General features: G+C 43.3%; 1 protein-coding gene across 1 annotated transcript in view; it reads right to left on the reverse strand.

Annotated features, from left to right (window-relative positions):
• The window catches only part of LOC311003353 (cadherin-10-like), a 62,304-nt gene that overhangs the window by 1,714 nt on the left and 36,232 nt on the right, over positions 1–24,358 (reverse strand). Inside the window, exons 5-11 of the mRNA XM_083995089.1 lie at positions 20,247–20,414; positions 17,693–17,880; positions 13,280–13,533; positions 3,259–3,395; positions 1,999–2,120; positions 580–697; positions 37–288 (exon numbers count right to left, since the gene is read on the reverse strand). Of these exons, the coding sequence (XP_083851215.1) occupies positions 37–288; positions 580–697; positions 1,999–2,120; positions 3,259–3,395; positions 13,280–13,533; positions 17,693–17,880; positions 20,247–20,414 (1,239 nt within the window). The remainder of the gene's footprint in view (positions 1–36; positions 289–579; positions 698–1,998; positions 2,121–3,258; positions 3,396–13,279; positions 13,534–17,692; positions 17,881–20,246; positions 20,415–24,358) is intronic.

Raw genomic sequence — 24,358 nt, forward strand, 5'->3', positions numbered from 1 at the left:
TGCATTGTGGGTGGTTTTCTTGCAGCCATTACTCACTGAGCAGAATGATGACACAAAGCAGGATGGCCACCAGGGCTCCCGTGCTGAGTCCCGCCCTCGCCGTCAGCGCCTCGGCGTTGCACAGCTTCATGTTGCCCTCGCGGTCGCAGGTGCACACCCTGATGGTCAGCGTGTTGGTGCTGCTCTGAGTGGGATAGTCGCCGTCGGAGATGACCACGGGCACGTGGTAGACGCTCTTCTGCAGGCTGTTGTAGCTGTTCCTGCGCGTGAGGATCGAGGCCGTGTTGTCTGAAAACAGTCGGATATCTGGTTACCGGCGGCGGAGGGCGATCGATAAACCTGAATAAATATTTCAATGAACTCCGACTAGAAATTTCATTTGGTCTGTGAATGTGCTTTTAGTGCTGTGTGGGATGAAGAACTCCAGAATATCAATAAATCACAACATGCAGTGTACAACGGTGGACGTGGTTAAACGCAACAGCGAATCCGGATCCACTGTAAGAGCCTTGTGGGAGCATAATACGGAAGGTGGAAGTTAATCTGATGAGCTGGAAACGTGAGCGGAGAGTTTATTACCTTGGTTATCACGGACGGAGAAGTTAGCCTTCCCAGCAGCCTCCTGTGCGAGGCTGAAGACGAAGCGCTGTCCTCCGATGGGATCGTCGGGATCTGTGGCGCTCACGGTTTGTATCCTCTGAGATAAGAAAACAAGACAGGTACGTAATACATAAACCTGCTGCAGGAGCCACACTGAGGGAAGAACAAGAGTGGGAATTCTATCACTTCATACTAAATCATTACATGCGTAAATAAAATCCAATGAGGCTGCTTATGGTTGAAACCAGTGAATCAAATACCAGACAAGTCGAGGTGATGCAACGATTGATGAAAAACTGTGACTCAATCAATCGTAGCACATTTACACAGTTGATAAATTCATGTTGTCTCACAATAACTGACCCATGTAATTATCAAACACGATTGATTACTTTAGCATTTACTGTAACTCTAATATGTTAATCCAGGTTAAAGCGAAGACAGATGTTTTAGCGAGCTAACGGCCTCATTGATTGTGCTAACAAATATGTATTGAGGCTGTGAACAAAGACACAAAACATCTGTTTATAAAGATGAGTGTGTTCCATCTTCTTTCCATTTATCCAACTGTATTCATCTGATGGTTGCAGAGTATTAATAAAAAGTATAATCAGATAACTGAAGATATATTATTGTAGGCCTAGTTATAATCCAATTATATGTTATTTTGAAATGATGGATAATGATTTTTTTTATGTTTCTGAATTGAAGCCTAATTTACTGCTAAACTGCTGTAACAATGTCTGAATGATCTTCCAGCAGCACAGCCGAGGTCCAGCATCTACAAGATAACACTGTCGATTGTGAATAGACTTTTTCCCTCTTTTCTTTTCTTTGAATACTCCGGAATTCAATCTTGACAAATCAGCCGAGCCTCGGGGGTCACCGCACTTCCTGCGAGCGCCAATAAACTCTAACACTGAAGTGTGAACACAAAGTGTGTGCGGCGGAATTCACAAACGACACCGAAGCTGACGGCTCGGTGTCACGGGTTCACGTCTCGTCTTGTCGCCGCATTTTGGGGTTTTTCAGCCACAGCAGGAGAACAACTGAAGGAGACAGTGATGGTGCGTTCGAGTGTTGTACGGTAAATAGTCTCTAATCCGGCAGCTTCCTTTTGAACCTCTTGACATCTCTTTGACAGCGGATGTGCTCTTGGCTGCTTTAATCTTAGGCGTACGTGGACTTGTGCAAACTGTATTTCTCCACCTGAGGTTTGAGCTTATGCAAAACAAGCCCCCAGATGTATTAGGCATTTACTACTGTAGCTTTAAACACGTGACAGATGTACAAATTCTCTCAGAGGATTGCTAATTACATGCTGAGCTGCAGGAAACAAAAAAAAAAAAAAAAAAAGAACATGAAACCATGACTACCACTTTGTGTTATCATACCAACCTGATTAGCCCTTGCGTTCTCGCACACAAACGTCTCGTAATTGGTGGCAAATGTTGGAGCGTTGTCATTGACGTCCCGCACTCTGATGTATACAGGCACGCGGCTCTCCTGTTGCGGGTTGTCTAGGCGACACAAAGGTAGACACACTGAGGTTAGACCAATAATTATTTCCTCACCTGGCAGAATTGTAGCCTACATCGTGTGCTGTGTGCGTGTCTGGAAGTAAATAAATGAAATGTGGCATGAAGAAAGAAAATGTTGAAATTACTATAAATAGATTAGTACAGCAAATAAATCAGCTCAAAAGAGAAACTGTATAGGTTTTAATTGGTTTCAACACAAAGTCATAATTCATTTTTTTGAATGGCACATCTTGATTACTAATGAAGCAGCGTGAGCAAATAAGAGACAGGTAATAAGATGTGTAGGTACTACCACAGCACATCAACAACACTTTTTATTTCTAACTCATTAATTTTGCTTAATTTTGTTTTTTCCAGTCACTTGTTTCCTACTAATGTTTAACATTAACAGCCAAAAGACAAAAAAAGTGAGAATCTGTGCCCTGGATAGAGTTTAAGGTGTCAACTCACTGTAGGAAGTGTTGATTGGAGCTTTACACTGAACATGACATTTCTGATAAATTGGGTAACTCAGACTAGCCAAGTGGTGACGGTGGTCTGACCACGGTTTTACAGATGGAATTAGTCCTTTAAATATAGAAACGGGGAAGTTTACGAACAAAAAAGTTTGAAAAAAGTGACGAAGGCTCTCAGCCGAAATGCGTCAAAGCGTCTTTTTTTTTTTGTACTGTGTTTGGCCCTTAATGCAATAAAGGCATTTTATATTTGTATTCAAGATGAGTGCCTTGGTATTTTCTCTTTTTTTCTAACAAAAAAAGTTTGTTGGAGTTATAAAAATATGGTTTCAAAAGAGGGGAAATTTGGATTCAATGCAAGTTTCTAATACAAGCTTCATAGGTTTAAAGAGGTCTGGTTCTTTCTTGGGTTAAAAATAAATAAGAAGCCGCTGACGCTTTTCGAGAGTGTGAATGTTCTGAAGGAACAAACATCAGCTCCCAGCCAAAACTGGCTGAACTGGAAGTGTCTTGCCTTTAGTGCTCCACAAGCCACCGCACTTTTTCACATGGCCACACAACATTCAGAGGTTAGCATCTTTTCCAAAAAATCCAATTAAGGCTGGCAGAGTACTCGGAGGTGGGTGAGCGGAATCGTCTGCCTCCCGTCCTGCTGCACTTACTGAACTCTGTGGCGATGACGGAGATGTTGTGCCAGGCGTTCTCTTCTCTGTCCAGCTCCCTGAGGATGAACACTGACCCGTTGCCTGCATGGATGTTGAACACTCTGTCCATGTCCATGTGCCGATCAATAGTGTACCTGCACACAAAAACACACACAGACTCACTAAACGTGTGCACCGAGGCTTGGTGGTGGGAAGTGTGCTGTGTTCCCGGGGTGAAGTCGCATTTACAGACTTCCTCAGGTGTGAAACTGAGAGGAAACGCTCACATTTACTTGGTTAAGTTGGCGCCGTGTGGGTTTCAGCAGGCAGGATGTACTCAACACAACTCAACATGGACGCACTCTGCCATTATTTCCTCTCTTTGTTACTCATACTACTCCAGAATGCGTTAAGAAAAGGCTATACTTTATTATCAATCCGGCGCTGTATTCAGGCGGCGGTTTGCCCTCACAATGAAGACCGGCTTTGAGGAAAAGAATAAAATTGGTTTTGCACCTGCAGCTGAGCCGAACCACAGGAGTTCATGAAGAGTGTGTAAACATTTAGACTATTGTGTTGAGGGTTCAGTTACACAAATCACAGAGAAACACATTTTCTCACTTACCTTTTAAGCTAATAGTGTCAGGTTGATTTCTTACAAGTGCAATACAGGTTTAAAACATGAAAAAATGTTGTCATATGAAAAACGTATTATCCTTTAAGGCGGTAGGTAGGTTGTCTATCGATGACCCAGACTTATCAGGACATTGTTTCTTTTCAGCTTTTTTTTTTACATCTCCACCGCGTTCAAAGATTCAATCCAGATCAAGTGTGAAGTGTGGCGTCCTGCCCACACCTGGAACCCAAACCGATGCCTGGACCTGGACGCTGCTGTCTCTCCCTCACACACTCTCTCAGCTGCTTTGGCTCAACCCTCAAGTGAAAATCATGATTTTTTTTTGTAAACACAGCCCATTGTCTCCCACTGAATTTCACATGGAATTTAAATGCTCTGCGCCAGAGCTGAGCCAGCGATGCAACCGAGTTAGATCAGTGTCTGATCAAAATGGATTATGCTGCTTTTTCCATTTCTGCTTAGGCGTATTCGTCACATGCAAAATACTGCAGCCGACTGTGACGACCTTTCAAGATATAAAGGTTTGAACAACCTTTCCGCATTAGAATGAGTGACAAGAATGAATAAGAAGGGCAACGCAAAGCTGAAACTCTCTGCAAGTGGTTTGGGTGAACTGTCCCTTTTATGGTATATACAGTCTTCTTTTCTGACACCAACAGTCTTTTCCTGTGGTGATGACAGATTTATGTAAGCGGTAGAGTCACACTCACACAGGAGCCAACAGGTTATCCAGTCGTGTTGTTTTTCTCTCCTTCCCAGACTCCTGTGATACATCAGTGTGATTAATGGAGTAGCAGGCATCAGGAGGGTCCACGTAAGAGGAAGGAGACCCCCGAGGGGCGACTATGAACCAGGGCTCTCAATGCACCAATGGCTACTGTCCTCTCTCTGCAGATCCACCCTCCCCCTCCCCCTCCCTCCACCCCCGCCTCCGCCTCCGCCCCTCCCTGCTCCTTCTCCAGCATCAACCATTTTAGTGTCTTTATCTAAACACTCCCTCCTCGTCTGCTGCCCCCCCCCGCCCCCCCTCCCCCCCCCCCCCCCCCCCGCTCCCCACCACCTAGCCCGCACCGACAGTAACTCTAACCTCGTTAAATCTCCGTCGGCCGTGGGCTTTACTAATTGCTTTTCTAATATTCCCAATAATTCAGCTGGCTGGGCTCTAACCCTTTCCCCTGATTAATGACTGAGAGATAACAGCGCGCCTCGTCCTGACCGGGCATCCAAAGTGCTGCTCTCAGCAGGCAGGCAGCTGGCTGGATGGGAGGCCAGGCAGAAGGACACGGAGGGTTACAGAAATGTTAGTGATCAGCGTGTTGGGACATATTTCCTCTTTCCTCTTTACAGAGGCTACATGACCGCCTGGCTCTCTACAGTATTTTCAGAAGACACGCTCAGAGAACAGGGGCCTCATTTATCAAAGAGGGTGTAAAACTGCTACTAAATATTTGCGTACGGCGAAAAGACGAAAATGGCGTACACCCTAAATATTTACACCTTTTTCAGATCAATCAAACTGTGCGTACGCACAACTCTCCGCAATACATCACACAGGACTCAAGAATGGTGCACACGTGAACACACCTCTTACTCCACCCCCGGAACGCCTATATACAACTCTATATGGTCAGCACGTGCATATTTAATTAGCCATGTGCTCTCTGTGGCGCAGCAACTTTTGTGACAACAAAGTGACAACGGAGACAACCAGCGGAGGACGGGGGAAAGAAGCGGAACTTCTCCGCTTCTCTGAAAGCAGATACACGGGCAATAAATCAGTCAGAAAAATGATCTTGCATTTTAATAAGCTACAATAAAAACAAAAACCTCCCAAATCTCAACAAAAGGGAGCAGAAAGAAGAAGAATCTTATGTAATCTGCCCGTTTATCCCAGAAAATCTTTTTTTTTTTTTTTTACCTAGATGTTAAAACAATGTAGGAAGCAGGACGATAGTTACCATTACTTTGCACGCCTTCCCACTACACAGTTACAGCTCTACTGGACTCGGTTTAGGTCATTTTCCATTAGGCTACAGCTGAGTCCTTCACAGTTCCTCCTCAGGGCCACGTTGTCTCACTCTTTATTCTCTCCTCTCGTCAGCTCCAGACACACGTGCACCTGGTTAACTCAGGTGACAGATTAATAACAGTCTCAGTAGCTGCAGATCACGGGCGCTGCTGCCGGTGTGTTTTTAAACTTGGATGGTTTGATCCTTGTCGGACGTCACACAGCCTAATCAAAAAAGCAAAATCCACAATGCGCTCTGTTTATCAATTAACATAAAGCCTATAGTGTTATTATAGAGCGGGTTGGATTGCCAGCACCGGTCCACCACTACCACAATTACTTTAAAAAATCCTCTGTGCTCTTCTAAATGTACTCCGCTCCTCTCTCCCTCTCACACTGCAGTTCTCTGACTCAGCAACGGTGTCGCCAATTCCTCCTGTTCCTCAAAAAAGGCGTACGCCAGGGTCAAAATGGGTGTAAATGTCCGCACTTTTCCCCGTCAGGTTTTGGCTTGATAGATCCCAAATTTGGCGGAGAAAAGTGCGTAAGCACAAAACGAGGGGAAAATGGCGTAAAAAAAGGTGTATCCACGATGATAAATGAGGCCCCAGGACTCTGTGGGACTTCAGTGTTTATTTCAGGATGCGCACATGAAGAGGTATTTAGATAGTTTGACCTGGGCTAAACTTGGAGGAAAGTTCTTTTCAAGCCCAGATATAATGTACAGTACATGCAGGTTTCCATGTATTTTTTTGATGATAAATCCTGTTCAGGTTCTATATTAATACTGTCAAAGTATCAAAATTGAATACACACAGCCTGTGTTTAGAAACTGAGCCTTAAAGGAGACATATTCTGCCCCTTTTCCACAAATTAAAATAGTTCCCAGGTGTCTTAAAGACATGCCTGTGTCATGCTTTGGGCAAAATACCCCAAGGATTAAACATCCCATCACTCTTTTCATCTGTTGGCTCATAAAACCACAAGGATTTAAACCTCAGGAGCCTGCAAATTACAGAAATCACATTTTAGGGGCAAGTCAAACACCCAAATAAAGAGCCTTCAAAAAGTGATATTTCCATAATATTTCCCCTGTAACTTTGTGATGTCACAACAAAGCAGATATTGCTCTCAGGCTCCAGACTCCGCCCACCTGGCCATGCCAGATTTGGTTTCTCTGACTCTTTTCCTGAAATCTGCTACATTTCAATGAAATCACTCAGAAATCAGAAAACAGTCTCTGATCCTCTCTTCTGATTGGTTCACTGACCTGTTTTTTTTTTTCTCCCAACGCTCTACAAGCCTGATGGAGGAGATGCCGAACTACACAAACTAAAGATATATCTTCTTGTGGATCAACACCTCAAATGAAGCATTTGTAAAATATGTCACCTGACGGCAAAGGTGCCAGTGTTAATTCAATATTATTACAATCATATGAGCTCTGCTTAACCAGATTTTGCAGGTGTTCATTATTTCAGTCCCAAGAAGGTCCTTACTACACACAATACACAATATAATCCATTGAAAAGCATGGAACATTGATAACCAAAAAACTCAGTGTACAAAACAATCCTCAAAATTCCGTGTGGTACGTTCCCTTGAACTTTTGATCTATCAGCGGCTGAGCTTCATCAGCAGGTAAGATTTGCTATTTATCATTCAAATTCCAGTTTTATTTCAAGGTCTTCTGACATGGTCCGCTGCTGAACCTCTGATTGAAAGCATCTGAATATTTACAGCAGGGATCCTGAGGTTAAGCTCTTTCCACCAGGGTTAAATAAACCTCAAATTTAGCCCAATTCTCTCCTGTTATTAGAACCAAGCTTATTGGGCACTTGTGTATGAACATAGTCTTTGTACGTGGTTGCATTTTCAAACTGGAGGATGAATGATATTCCCAATGAATATTCGGTCTATAAAAATGCTCTTTTTCATGCCAAACTATTAAAAGGTTTTTAGTGTTTATTTCCTGGGTTCGCCCCTTGGTAAGCTGCAGACTGGAAACAGCATTTAGAGTATCACAGCATTAAAAGGCTCCATTGAAAAAAGGACTAATAAAATTCTAATAAAAGAGTTGGCAGCTTTTTTAAGACAGCGTGACCCATCATGCCTACAGCGGGAGGAACTGTGGGATCGGCTTGTGACTTGAAAAGAAATAACATGTGTTAATGTGTGAAAGGAGAACAAAAGCTTTTCATCCAACAATTTCAAATTTCACCACCTAGAAAAAAAAACCAGGGGTTGACTTCCATCACAGCCACGCTGACTAACTAATCAGCTGTAAAACAGCTCACGATGGCACTGATGCATCAGCTAAACCTTGATCTTGAAGGGTGTGCACGTTCAGAGGAATTTACATGTACGTGTGTGTGTGTGTGTGTGTGTGTGTGTGTGTGTGTGTGTGTGTGTGTGTGTGTGTGTGTGTGCACCCAGGCCTTAAAAGTGTGCACGTGTGTGGTGGCCGGCCATGCGTGCTAATAAAGATAACCGTCTCCGTGACTTCCTCATGCCAGGCAGCCCTCAGGCTTCCCGGCGCTCTTCCTCCTCCGCCGTGCGGCTCTAAATGCCACGGGGTAGCTACCTCCTTGATGATGGGCGATAAAAGAGAATGATATCATATTTGACACCTGCAATAAAGTGGTGGAACTTCAACCTTGAGAGCCAGCTCCCTTAGTGCATCATAAAAATGAAAAAAGTCTTTGAGACGGGGTCGACGGCACAGCCTCACACCTCGCTGCCATGGCTCCCATTTAACAGAGTCCTTGCATAATTTTGTATCCCCATGAACTGAGTTGTGTAAGTGAACTTTTGTCACATTTCAGTATTTAGTAGCATTTTTTTTATGTCTAACAGAATGATGTCTCTCTCTTCCAAGGCCTCATAATGCACCATAATGCATATGGTCCATTTACTACCTCCAGAGCTTTTAACCATATTTCACCTTAAAGTTTAGGTTTAAATAATTCACTTGGCCTACTAGGAGCTCCTGAATCAAATGAATATGGAACGTATTAAGTTCCACAAGCGCTGTACATCAAGATTACAACTCTTTTGTTAAAACTCAAAGAGCACTGACTTGGTTTTTCGGTAGCTCTTAGTCATTTCCTTCAGAGATACCAAAAGCTACGAAAACAGCTCAAAAACTTCAATCACCACACTTTTCTTTTGCATATTTTAAATATTTTCGATGGTTTGTGGTGTTACGTCATGTTTTTGGTAAAGCTATTAGGGCAGCGTTTCTCAAACTTTTTTCAGTCAGGGCACCTTTCAAAAGTGCATAAAATCTCACGGCACCCCTGTGTAAAATATAATTCAAAATGACACTGCATAGCCTAAATGTAAATGTCCTGTTTATTTAGACGGGACAGTATTACAATATTTATGCATAGGTGCCTCTGTAGCCTACATATGCACACACACACACACACACACACACACACACAATAATCCGCAATGTGAGAGGAAGAGAGAAAGGTCTACATGCGTTCACATGAATATCCACCGGCGTCTCCGCTCCGTTCTGACTCTGTTGCGAACAATCAGAGAATTGCCACCGGTGGAAGAGGAGAGAGGAGGCTGTGACTCACCATCAATGTGAGATGTGAGCCTGGTACGACGCATTTTTTTCATAGCGTCCGGTGGACACGGACCCTACTGCTCTGAGTGGCCGTGACCAACGGCCGTCTCTCTCTCTCTCTCTCTCTCTCTCTCTCTCTGAACGCTGCTGAAACGAGCCGCCAGCGCCGCTTGATATAGCTACTGTATCAGGGGTGGAGTGGGGCAGGGTTAGAATAAGAAAAATAAGAAATATGGGTAGCTATATTTAGCTATTTCCTTCAGAAGTGGGCACCAGTTAGATCATGGATTTGTATTAAAAGTAGGCTACAGAAATGCTGAATGGGGTGAAAGAGCTGCAGTTAGTGCCACTCAAGCATTAACGCTGCTGACCATAACATTATCCAGTCAGGTATATTTGCCCCTCCCTACTCGGCTCTGCGAATGGATTTTACTGACAGCGCGCTGCACACGCCACGGTTTCGGGTCTTGTCCTACTCACCAACATGCTTCGGTGCCCATAGGTTCCGACTCTCAAGTGGTTAAAATCCAGAAGTAACGGTACCGCGTAGCTACCGAGGTACCGACGTACCGGCCCACTTAGCACGGACTGTGTTGTCTTGTTAAATTAATAAAACTTATAAATAACGTGACACACGGCAGGACTGATATAAGCTTTGCTGTTTAGCTTCCGTGAGTCCTTCTATTTTTAGCCGTAGCCGCTAGTTTAATGATAACTTTCTCAGTGACTTTTCTCCATAGCTTTTCTCTAGCGCGTTTCCCAAACCCATGAGGCTTTGTGCCATTCTACAATTTAAGAACGAACAAACATTGCTGGTTATTTTATATGTTTGGTCATGAAAGTTCAGTTATATCTGAACAAAAATAATTAGATTAAGACAGGAGGCTAAACAAAAATCATTTAGTAGTCTGGATTGATGAGAGTCTGCGTCACTATCGCAACCATGAGTGAGATGTAAAAAGACAAGAAGTGGTATAAATAATGGTTGGACTGTTGATATCAATTAATTCAAGGAAACCTTGAAGATTATCATGAGAACATGATTGACTTACATTAGCCTTAACTCACTGAGGCTGGTCATAAAGGCCGCATAACCGCGCAGGGCAACCTGCTCGATGGTATGCTGGAGCATATTGGCTGGGCGGTCGACCGGGAGATCTCCTAGTCAGCCTGACAGCCGCTCCTCAACTGATATATATATATATATATATATATATATATATATATATATATATATATATATATATATATATATATATATATATATATATATATATATATATATATATATATATACAACTATATATACAACTCTGAGCACCGCGACAAAAAAAGTAAACTTCGACAGCTTTTTTCCGAGCTCCATAGGATCTGAATGGAAAGTAGACGGTGGACACGGCCCCTTTGCATATATAAAGAGAATGTATTCTATGAAATGTCAGAAGAGGTATTTTTTTCACGGCACCCTTGACGCAGTCAGACGGCACCCCAGTGTGCCGCGGCACCCACTTTGAGAAAGGCTGTGCTAGGGTAAAGTCAAAAAGACAAGCATTCTGTACTGCCCTGCTAAGCCAGACCGCAGTAACTACTGAAAATTCGAAATTGATTTTTTTGTGAAATTGAACTTGTCAATAAATGTTTTATCTTGTGTAAAATTTTCAGCGGTCAATGTTGCTCAGTTTTAGAGGTATGAAAAATTGCAGTAGGGGAGAGCCGGGTCGATTGATACACGGGACGATTGATACACAGCGATTTCCTCGAAAACCACACAAGCTTGAGCCGTCAGATTTTGTCACTATGTTCAGCACTCAACACCGACCAATCCTGGGAAAGCTTGTGAAATTACGTCACGCCATTCAAAAGTTATTAGCGCGAACCGGTTTTTGACTACGGAAAGTAAAATGTTACGTGCGGTAGTTTTTTTGTGATCAAAAGTTGTATTGTGTGTTTCATGCAATAATAATATGACCTAACAACAGATGAATTCGTAACAGGTCCTAAATTATGAAATGTCATAGTTTTGAAGTTTAGAGGCAAAACAGGTTTTATTGTCAGTAGTCGCTGCAGGGACGATTGATACAGCTGTTTCAAATGTCCCTCACGCCACCGTGCATAGTGATTGTGGTCACACTGCGCGATCAATATCTGTATATAAATCACCAAATTAATAGCCTAACTGTTTTGCAATGAACAACAACCGATTTGAATGAACAACATGTATTTTTAATAAACACCACATATTTTTAATGTTCGTGTTTATGACGTGAATCAACAGATATTCAGCAAAGTGAGGGGAAAATGCCGAGGGTAAAATGACAATATGTTCAACTGTGTATCATAAACATGACTTAGGACAGGGAAATAAGTAAATGAAATGAAAATGCAGTTGTCCAACAACTCGTACAAAAGAAGAAAGGCGAGTTTAATCGAAATGCGGATCTTGACAATTACGCACGGGACAAAAATATTTATTTGACCTATTTATATTGTGAGAAATTATGTGACATTTTGGCAATAACGAGTACACTAGTATGTTGTCCGATATGCTGCATAAAAACGAGAGTAATGTCAGTAGTTTCTGTTTAAAACATGCTGTTTCAACCGTCCCTCCTCTGTGTCTCAAACGACCCGCATAGGTGGGGCGTTTGAGACAAATGTCAACTTACGTTCAAAGTTATAAAACAGCGCGATCATCCAACATATGTGTTAAATTACACTTGTAACTAAGAGAATACTTGTTGATCACATGATAAAAATGTTTGTGTAGCTACATAACGTCATCTTTGAAAAAGACGTTTAAATGAAAAGTGTATCAATCGACCCGGCTCTCCCCTAACTACAAAATCACTCTTGAAACTTAGCCAAACCGTAGTAACTACAGTTACTGCACTCTGTATCTGTTTCCCTGTACAAAATCACGCTCAAAACTAGGCCAAACCGCAGTAACTGCGCAGTTACTGCACTCTGCCTCTTTTCCCCGGTACTCCACCTGTAGTTACTGCGCTCTATTACACACCGCTAGCCAGTTACGGTAGCTAGCTAACGTTAGCTTCGGCAGGTTAGCACCAGCACAGGGACGGTTCGCTCCCCCCCCCCCCCCCCCCAACTCCGAAACACCGCTGTTCGAACCCTCGGACCCCCCCCCCCCCGGACCGACGTTGTTTACACTGTGTGCCTGTCTGTGAAACGTGCGCTGCTCAGGGACTGGGCAGATCTGTCCCATTGCTTTCTCCCCCACTCCGTTATGATCTACCGTCCCACAGAGTAGAAGAAATACCGGTACCGCTCCGCTCAGCGCGGCTGAACCCGGGTGAACCCGGCTTGTACAGTATGAGGCTTGAGCCGGGAGCCCACACGGGTGCGAATCTGCTGCAGCCCCCGCTCCTGCTGACAGCAGACTGGGGGAGAAAAAAAGACATTTCTCTGCTCTGATACTTTGGTTGAGCTTAGGCCATGAAGAAAGAAGTTTGTTAAGTTTAGTAAAAAGACCAGGTACAGGCTAGACAGCGCTAGAGGCATGCTGGAAAAAACAACAACAATGTAGTTACTGCACTTTGCCGTAGCATTACCTGTGTATTTATTTAAGGAAACCTGGCACCAGAGCGCAGTATCTGCTTTTTAGGGGTCAAATATAAAATATGTGGTCATATATTTTATTGCATAAATATTACTTAATGAAAACCTGTCAAATCTGTGTATTTTCACTAATCTACCTACAACACATTTGGAAGGCTAATCAAAAAACTTTAAAGCCATTTTTCTCAGTTTCACTGTTCGCGTAGTTACTGCGGTCTGGCTTAGCAGGGCAGTGTACCTGACGAGACTTTTCTTGTCGTCGGGATCGGTGGCGCTGACGAAGCCGATGATCGTGTTCCTGACCGTGTCCTCCCTGACCTCTATCACGAAGAAGGCTTGCTTGAACACCGGCGGCTCGTCCACGTCCTCCACGATGATCTTGATGGTGGCCTCGTCCCTGAACGGGCCCATGGAGAGGAAGCGGGGGTTGATGTGGACGTTCACCACCTGAACACGGAGGGTGTACTGACGCTTCCTCTCGTAGTCCATGGGCTACCAAAAACAGAAAGAGAAGAGCTGTTTAACACTGTAACTTTACTGTTTTCTTCTGCCATGTTTCCCTTCTTTACTTTAATCACAGCCTTTGTCCTTTAATATTTACTTTTAAACATCCATTTGTATGCGGCGGCACGATCAGCTGTTGATTTTCAGGAAAACTAATCTCCGCTCGTGGCATCCTGCCACATTAAACTTGAGGTCAGATTGGGATTTTATTCATTAAATTGACAATCTTTTTTTTCTTTTCTTTTTCCAGAGCATCTCCTAATGAGCGCCAGTGACGGGGCTCAGTGTCGTGTTCAAGGTGGACACACATGAGCAGCTGCACACATCAGACCTGTGCTCCTCTGGCCATGGTAAGGCTGCTCTCTAACTGCCAGCACAGCCTGAATAATGTGACTGATGTGGCATTTCAGTGGAGTTTAACAAGATCACAGCCGGGTTCATTTACAAAATACAAGGAAAACCAAGAAAAAAACTGTCATTCTAAGGTTAGAAATCTGTTGAGACATAAAATAGCATAAACTTTATGATTCAGGTGCAGTTTGAGAGAGTATATACATGTTTTAGTTTCATTTTCTTTTCCCAGACAAACACTTGCCACATTTTCAATCAATTTCTTTGATGTTTGTGTTTTTCAGCTGATTTCCTGAATCCTTCCACACTCTATGAAACAATAAATCAAAGTCGTCTCTCCGTGTTCGCTGGGTGACATCTGTTCATTTTGGTGTGTTTTTTTTTCCTTTTTGCTAAATGAAGAGATCAGTATGGCAGATTAGTCTTGCACGCAGACACAATTTTGCAGTGTTTCATTACCTCTGCTGAGCCTGTTGTGTTTCCATCCATGTGTGCGTTAACAGGATTGCGCAAAAAGCACTGAGCCAATTTGCGCCATGCGGTCTCAGTGGACAGCGATGGACCCATTAAATGTTGTGCCAGATTAAGATCCTTAAGTATAAAAAGTTGTATTTTCTTTTTCCCATTGAGTGTGCTGCTTGTTGTTTGGCATTGACCTTGGGGGGCGCTGCTCTCTGACTTTTACTATGAGGGAAAATATGAATTGTTAGGTTTTTAATTTGTTGTTGTGTCAAGGTTTTCCACATTTCTAAATTAATAAAGATGTTTAGAAAATGATTATTGGAGTACGAAAACACAAGACCTCAGGAGGTGCTGCGGTGAAGGACGCATCCACTATTTCTCTGTTAATATTTAAGCCATTTAGTTCACATTGAAAGGATCATAGTGATAAAGCCTTCAGTGAACTCCCTAGCAGACATGGGTATTGAGCAACACAATTTTAAAGTTTGGAAATCGCAACCTCCTTAAAAGCTTAATAAGGCTTTATTTTGTGTTTGCTGCTTTAGACAGTAAGTGGTTCGGTTCTATTTATACTGGACCTTTGTTGTTGGCATACAGGATTTCATTTCATCCATTTGTTTGCTTAAAGGAGAGCAGCTTTGTTGCTTTTAATGTATGACTGTGCATCCACTGTACACTACTCTTACATCCTGTAATTTATGGGCAGTGCAAGATGATTAGTAGCCTGATTCCTGCACGGCTGCTAAAGTTTTCTGTCGTCGTGCATTTTAGTGGTTATGTTTTTTGTTTTTTCTCTTTTATGTTCCTTTTCTGAACTTTTTTTCTTCTTCTTCTTCTTTTTTTTTTTTTTTTTTTTTTTTTTAAGTTGTATCCACTGAAGGTATCCGCCTATTGATGGAAATAATTGGGGAGCGGTGCATTATAATGACTGTTCGCCCCGTGCTGAGCAGGAGCAGCCGGATCAGAGCTGAGTCTCCTTGCGGGCTGACTGCTGTACATATGAAAGGATGCCGCGTCCGTGATCGCTGGAAACAGCCCATGAAAGCTTGAAGAATCCAGATGGAACAAACCGTTTTCTGAAGCCATGAATAATAACATAATGTGACTCATTGATTTCTGCTGTTACCTGTTAAGGGAAAGAGATGGCATGTGTGTGTGTGTGTGTGTGTGCACGTCAACGGGGGGAATATGTTGCTTTGAAGGACCTATGCATGTGGAGATGGGACACACTCCCACTTGACAAGCCCATTTAATTAGTAGGTTCAGAATTAGGGCATGCTCGTTCCCCACACACGCACACACACACACACACACACTTCGCCCATACAGCACATCCACTACAGCACCTCCGCGGCTACAAACGGCAATTATGTCATCTTCCACTTAATGATGGCATGATGGAAGCGATCGATCGGAGGCTGCAGAGAGGGCGCTTGATAAGGCAACTGCCAGATTCTGTTGAATACATCAGAAACACACCACGGCACAGCGCTGAATGCTGCGATCCATACTGAGCATCAATATTTCTGCTTTGGTCTCAGCTGAGAGGAAGAATGAATCTCGCTCAAAACACATGTAGTGGAAGTGTGGGCAATGTGTAAGCTGAAATCTAATAACCCTACTGTCTATCTTCTGGCTGTGTGAGCATATGGAAATAAAAAAAGTTTTCTTTGTCAGGGTGAGCAGCGCGAGTAGATTTGTTCTGAGGGAGCATAATGAAGTGGATGGTCCTTGAACAGCAATAGAAAGCAAAGCCGTAACTGAAACTATGAGGATATTATTCCCTGCATTTATATATCAGTGTAGTAGAAAACTCTGTGTTTCTTTGATAGAGCCTGAATATACTCTAATCATAGATAACATCTATTTATATGGAAACCACACAGTCATTATATAAGACGTATCTAAAATCAAACCCTGCAGATGAGTGACTACAGCTCATGGTCAAAGTTTTTTGACAGGAGCCATTCACATCGCTCCAATATTGTTCTTATTGGGCAGATTTCCAGGTAACATGACTCACAGACATTGTGTCACAATTTCAGTTGGAATGATTTCATGGCATTTGCATTTCATTGTCAAAGAAAAACAATTTTAAATGACAATCTGTTTTTTGTTGTATTAAAGGTCCAGTGTGTAAAATGGGGGTAAAACCGTTACATCTAGCGTTCAGACTCTCGATTGTGTGAAGTGATGGTGGCCTCCGAGGACAAAAAACCTTGTTTACCACAACTTGGATGACTTGGAGTATTTCAGGAGGTTTAAGATCTAAACCATTTTAAGATAATGTCTGCTGTTTCCTACTCCTTCTTTCCTTCCACCTTCTTCTCTTGTTGGTGTAATTATGAACGTGAAACTCTTGAAACGTGCTCTCTGGCTGGCTGGCTGGATTCGGGTTGCCGTACAAACATGGCGGCGCAAGATGGCGACACTCTCTGAAGCAAGACCGTTGCTATATGTAGAGAATAATTATAAAGCTACGAAAACCAAACAAATTTTATTTAATAGTGATTATAGCACTAATATATACAAATTAGTATATTATATACTAATATATTCATGGGTAGTATATTCAGTTTTTGCCAATAAACCTTGACAATTATTACACACTGGACGTTAAATAAACATATGACTGGAGAATGTGTTTACAGACCAAGACATCTCTAATAACCAACACTTATGGTAGTGTGGAAAATACACTACAGTAGTAACATTATGTGCCAACATTATACGCATTATATCATATGGTGCATACATCATGTGCTAGAATTATGCTTTTATGTGCTAACATTATATCTTATCACCATAATATATAGGCTTACATTATGTGCAAATATCATGCTGTGTGTAAACATTATGCTCCTACAATTTGAAAATTGCACTAAATTTGAAAATTTCAAATTTCCCTCATTATTTTATTCATTTATCTAGTTTTTAAGTTTGCAATTTCAAACTGTGCACTAAGCAAGTTACTGGAAATTCATCTAGTGTTAGTGTTGGAGTCCACCAGACTGTTCTCTCACAGGAAACAATGAATGACTGTGAACCAGAGTGAGTGTCTGACTCTCTTCCTGTCAGCACTGCACCGAAACACTGAGTGGCTTTTATTGTGAAAATGGAATACAGTGTTAGTGTGTCAACAGAACAAGATGGTGGCCATCTTCTGAACCTTTATTTTTGTCTTCTTCTTTATTTGACACAGTAAAAATGTGGATTTTGAAAAATAGAAGTCACAGCCACGCCCATCGATCCCCAGTGGGACCTGCTCCTTTACCTCACCTCCTCTCATCTGGGCCCCTCCCACACACTATAAAAACAACAGAGAGTCCCTGACCTTCCTCAGCACGATGACGCCCTCCTGCGTGCTCCTGTTGGTGACGATATCGAACATCCCGGGGCCGTCGCTCTCGATGATCCTGTAGTCCATCTCCTCGTTCTTGCCGATGTCGGCGTCCATGGCGCGGATCAGTCCCACCACGCCCCCGAGCTCCACGGACTCGGGCACTCTGAACTCGTACAGGGCTGCGGAGGAAGAATTTGAATCTTTTTTGTGATTTAGGCGGTTGCACCAAAAGAAGAAATTGGTCAATCGATGTGAAAAGCTGGAGAAAGAAAAGGCACAAGGGCTGAAAGCGAGTGTGCGAGCACGGCCATGACAACCAAAATTATGTCCTTGACACTTCTTTTCATGTCCTGTTCCATTTTCCCCACACAAAGACGCAGTTCATGTAACAGGCGCATCAATGGCGCCATTACAGATTTTATGAAAATCTCAAGCCTAATCTAGAAGCATTAACGGCCTAAAGTGCAGCTCAACATAATAAGACAGAAAACAAGGACGCGGCGGCCAAAAAGACAAACACCATCGCCCCTGACACCCAGCAAACGTCACAGCCTGAACATGTTTTATGACCCCGTTAGTGAATAAAGAAAGACTGTGAGCGGGTGAGTCACAGAGCAAGAATACAAGAGAGCAGGTCAGGAGGAGAAGTGAGTCAGAGCCAATCAGAGAACGGCGATGGAAGAGGCAGCCGGGGAAGGGAAGAGTGTGTGAAAGGAAGAAGCCGAGTGGGAGATTTAGTGCTGCAACATTTGTAGATCAGCTGTGGAGCAGACATTTCATATGCGGTAAAACATATTTCATTTCCCAAACAGACATTTGGCCTTTCAACAGAAGTTGCTACAAGCGATATTGACTCAGTGCTCGGAAGTTTAGGATGTGACATAAATTCTGGGCCAATTTGCTCGACGTAAATTAATTGCTTCTTCTTCTTCTTCTCCTTCTTTTTCTTTTTTTTTCCTGGTTTTTATTTTGCGAGATGATTTCCTGGTTTGAGGCCGGATGAATTGATGGCTGCCTGTCGGCCGCGGCGGCGCCCCGGCTGCATCTCGTATGCTTAAATAAATAGCTGGACTGCAGGAGGGAGCGGGCGTGATATACACACTGCCTGCGGAGACAAACAGCACTGACACACTAATAAAACATGCTGACAGTGTTTTGGCAACGCCTGAGTCGGCAGGTCGCCGTGACGCTGACACTTGCCTCCACACACAAACACACACGCAACACACACACACACTGGAAGTGACACAACGCGAGAAGGCTTCCCTAGGCTAACAGGTATTTAGCATTGGGTGGAAAAGAAGAGGCATCACTCCGGCAGACAACAATGATATCGCTTCCTGACACTCTACCTCCTCTGGGTGTCCCATTACAATATTTCTTTCTCTTTCTCCCTCTTTCAACCCCCCCCACCCCCCACCCACCCTCCCACCTAGCCCCTCCATCACCGGCTGTCTCTCTGTCGTCTGCCTCACTCTTCCTCTTTCTTCCACTATCTTCCACCTCCTGTCATCTCCTTCATCCCTGTCGTATCCATCTCCCTCCCCCTCCCCACTCCCCTCTCAACGTTCATTTATTGGCGGTGAAGCTGAGATGACAGTGCCTGTCTCCCTCCCCAAGCCCCCCACCCCCCACCCCCACCCACCCACCAACACCAACAACATGGAGGGGGACAGTTCTTGCGGTCGCCTGTTTGCCTTGAGTTGGCGGCTGTGCGCACGCGTCGCCAACTGTACACTCTGCGCTTTTGCTGTTATGTTACTAAAGGGAGGGGTTGTGTGTGTGTGTGTGTGTGTGTGTGTGTGTGTGTGTGTGTGTGTGTGGGGTGGGGGGGGATGCGACGACACCAGTAATCTGTCAATCTGATCTGGCTGCCGATGCTGTTTGTTGCCACGTGCGCGGGAGGAAGTCAGACGGGCGGGAGGGGAAAAGGAGAAAATGTGTGAGACTGAGAGAGAATAAGGAAGGAAGGATTGATGATTGATGAGTGAGAGTGGAACAAAAAAAAAAAAAAGGAAAAAAAAAAGTGTGGGGGAGGGGTTGTGGGATGGGTGCAGCAAGGGCAGTTGGAGCACTAAATTGAGAACATTGGTTTTATGGAGTAAAAGGCAGCAGAAGAAAGACTTAATAGTGTCAGATAGACAAAAGAGAGGGGAGGAGCAGGGGAGATAAAACCCACTGAATGTACTCTCTTCATTTAATAGGGATTACAGGGATGATCTGATGCACTTTGCAGGACCCTTCGCTCTGTCATATGGCTCTATATTTAATTATTCACTGCCTTTAAGAGGCCCGCCTTAGTGGCACAAAAAAAACCCAGATCTCCCTGCCATAATCCAAATTCATTCTGAAACTGACACCAGATGGGGGCTGCCGGCCTGGCACCGGCTCACAACCGACGCGTGGTTTTCTCGTGGCCCGGGGATTGGTCACTCCATGTGTGTGTTTAGTCGTGTGTCTGTGTGTGTGTGTGTGTGTGTGTGTGTGTGTGTGTGTGTGTGTTTGTGTGTGTGTGTGTGAGCTGCTTCCAGGAGGTTTGACTCACTCTTGGTGAAGCGTGGCGGGTTGTCGTTCACGTCGGAGAGGGTGATGCTGACCGTGGTGGTTCCTGAGAGGCCGCCCATCTGTCCGGCCATGTCTTTAGCCTGGATCACAACCTGGTAGTTTTCCTTGACTTCTCTGTCCATGCCAGGCAGGGCTGTTTTGATCAGGCCTGAGGAAAAAGAAAATATAAACAGAGAGTGTTCAGTGTAAAAAAAACAAAAAAAAACATCCATCGTATCAAGTCAAGTCTATTTTCATAAAGCAGTGGTAAAGCAGCGTCTATGGCTCCAATGGCTCCATTAGTGTTTGCTTTGTCGAGTGGTGAGAATCTGGGAAACAAAAACAAACAGTATAACACAGAAAAATCTTGGAGGAAATCCACCGCACAGAACTCAAACTGTAATCAAACCACTTATTTCCAGTATTCACAGAGACTCCGGTTGAACAATCAGCGGCTCGTTTGTCCATTTTTCTCTTCACTTCTCTGTAACTAGAATCATTTTTCTGAGGAGCGCTCGACACCGGAGGACCCCGCGACCTCGTCGACACCCCGCCTGCGGTCACCTGTGTCATTTTCGGAGCGGCAAACATGAACTCTGGGATTGTGTGGGAACATTAAATCGGAGTGAGCATCACTTAAAACCTGCTGCTTTTCAACAATCAAGGTATTTTTTCTATTCAAATCCATGAAAAAGATACAAACCGGTGACCTTCAGTTGTGCAGCACATTTGTTATCTCGCCATTACTCAAACATATGTAGATAATATTAGATACAGCCTCTCTGCATCGCATTTGATCACATTAGAATAATGTTTCTTGTTAGCGTATAACCTGATTATTTGTTTAACCACAGGGTGCAAACATGAGCAAAATGCCCACATATAGAGAGTAGATGAAGATGAATGCTACATTAACATGAACAATAAACCAATAAACAGTGCATGTGACAGCATTAACATTAACCCACTAAACAGTGTGGAGCTGAAACAATTAGTCCATTCATCAGCTGACACATAAACATGGCAGAGTTTGACCATAATTCAATTATTTAAGTAATGTTTGATTTGATATGCCTTATTATCTCTAATTAAAGCATCACCAGTGTAAATATGTAGCTGATTTTCTATTTTTAGATAACTACTGTATATGATATGAAACTGAATGTGTTAAGGTCTTAGTTGGACAAAAAAAAGACGTTTATATGGACATTTGTTCCTGTTTTTTTAAGCTTTTTTTAACATCAAAATCTGGCTTAATTCCTGCAAACAATCATGAGAGGATTCATGTATAATTAAGCCACACAGTGTGTGTACAGTAGAGTATGAAAATAAACAACGCAGCTATTGCTCTTTAGCTCGGTGGTAGGTCGCTTTTAAACCATGCCAGACTGACAGGGCCGTGTGCAACATTCATAAAAAACCAACCCTCTGTGTGACATAGAGCAGTGAATTGTTGCAGGTGGAGTGCATATATCTAAAAAAAAAATATATTTATATACTGTATATATCCCTTTGCTCATCTAAAAGATTTTACATCAGCTGTATTGAATTAATGATGTTTCATTTTTGAGATTTATGCATCTACAGGCCAGATAATTAAACCACTAAGAACATTTTATTACTGAAAGGTCAGTGCTCTTGCTCAGTATGCGCGGCAGCGTGGAGCTCAGTGGCCACCCAGGAGCACATTTTGGTGTCTGTGTTCTCATGATTTATCTGGTAAGTGGACCAAAGGGCTGCTCTGACCAAAAACCACAGCGCCTTCCTTTAATTTTCTAAGTGTAGCGTTTGGCCCCTCCAAATGTATTCCACATCATTTATCTCCTCTTTGGAATTAAGACTCCGTTAATGTTCAGCCTTTCAAGTGTCGTTGCAGTTGCTTACTTCTCGGCTCTGACGCGTTAGATCTCTAGTTTGGAGTCAGGACAGAGACCGAGTGAAGCGGTAATTGGCAGCATATTCAAAAGGTGTGCTCCATCTCCCATCAGAGCCGGTCTTAAATCCTGTCTGCTATTACACGTTTGAAATTGAAGCTTCATAAAAAGAGAAGCAGGTGGAGAGAGAGAGTGAGCGAGGAGGGGGGGTGAGAGGGGGCGGGCAGAAATAGAGTGGGAGAATAAAAGGTGAAAAAAAAAATCACCCTAAATAAACCGCTTTGACAAACTTCCACCTCTTCCAGGGTGAATAGATGATTCAGTGCACATCAAACAACAAGGAGGCTGACGTAGCACATCGCTCAGGCCCAGATCACACCGGCCTGCACTCTGTAACTTCTTCTTATTCTTATTCTTCTTCCTTCTATACGGCAAAAAAGGAAGAGCAGCCATAATGCAGCTCAACCCCCTTCCTGTCTCTCTGTCTTTCTCTTTCCTTACAAGATATGCAATTTATCTCACATAGTTAACGGGACAGCGATCACTGAGGCGGCGTGGCGGGACAGGAAGCCAAACGTATAGCAGCATCGCGCTTGCTCTTGTATCTCCGTCTACCTTTGTTATTGCTTAATGACTACAATACACACACACGCGCTGAGGAGTAGGAGGAGAGGGGAAACAAATCCTGCTTATAATGTGATGTCCAGGCATGTCTTTGTGTAAGAGGGGATGTCAGCTTACATACCACATGTGGGATAAACCATATTACTGTTAATCCCTCCGCTAATCTCCAAATGGCTTTTTTTTGTGTCGTTTCCCTTTTGTTTAAGCAAAAAAAAAAAAAAAAAAAAGACACGAGCAGGATGTGTTCCAAAGCGCACATTAATGATTAAAACTAGCAAGCGGCTAGAATTTGGGGTTGGTAATTTGCCACTCTCTCTCTCTCTACTACAGTATATCCCAACCTTCCTCGTCCATCAGGGGGAGGCTGATGTGATGTGTTTTCTCCTTTGTTCTGGTTAAAGGAAAACTTCCTGCATTCCAGGAGTTATTTTGTGATAAATTGTTTTAATTTACCTTCCCGATAAAGCTCAGCTTGCCTTCTCTATTTCTGCTCCAGTTAGTGATTTGTTATGGTTTCCTCCCTCCCAGATCGGCCACCTCCAGACAAAGGGTGTAAAAACTTGTTACATTCAAGCTGCAGGTTACATATGTAGGTGGAGAGCAGCGCTGGCAGTGGCATAGTTAGAGCAGGAGGATGAGAGCGGTTCCACCGGAGGAGGACTGGGGAGTTGTGCACATTTGTCAGGAAACAGCCAGTCTTTGTGACTGCAGTGCATGCTGGTCTTTTCTTCTTGCTGCTGTTGTTGTTGTTGTTGTTGTTTCTTCACGACACAGGCAATCACCTCCAGAACATGTCAGATTGTTCTAGCTCTAAGGCCTTGTCCACACCGAGACAGAGCTTTTCTAAAACGTTCTTTTTCCTGTGCATTCTTAAACAGTTTTTTGTAAATGCACAACACCACTGAAAACGATTCTAAGCTTTGTAGTCCATATGCCAGGTCCGTATGTGGTGCTGTAAATCTGCCACACACATACACGAAACACTAAATGTTGACCAGGAGTCGTGACAGTCCAGATGACGATTTAATGGATTAGTTTTACTACCGTATTGACCTGAATATAAGACGGTATTTTTTCCGTCGAAATAAGTCTGAAAAAAACGGTCCATTTTACATAATGGGGTCTATATATATATTTATATATATATATTTATATATATATATATTATGCAAATCAGCGGGTGACACCAAACAACGCCTGCCCAAGCAAGTCACAGCTTTTCTTTCTCTCACACTCACCAGTGACCTGGAGAGATGCAGCCGCATCTGAGAGTACGATTGCGCATGTGTGCGCATAGTGTGTGTGTGTGGTTTTCACAGCTGCAATTTAACTCATGTGTCAGAATAACAACAGTCTCAGTACAGATCAGTGGTCGCTGCAATCTACCAGTTGTTATTTCACTGATACTGAAAACTGAAAACTTTTGATTAGGTCAACATTTGACAAAATCAACATTTGATTTTATCTTATATTCGGGTCAATACGGTATTTCTTTTGAACAGACAAATATGTTCAGAGATGTTCTTCTACCTTTACATGTTCCTGCAGTCTTCCTCACAAGCGTCAGCTGACGGTGTGTGATGTGTTGTTTATCAGCTGATGTGGCCAGCCTGGC

The sequence above is a fragment of the Trachurus trachurus genome (genome assembly GCF_905171665.1).
Source record: "Trachurus trachurus genome assembly, chromosome: 20".
NCBI lineage: Eukaryota > Metazoa > Chordata > Actinopteri > Carangiformes > Carangidae > Trachurus > Trachurus trachurus.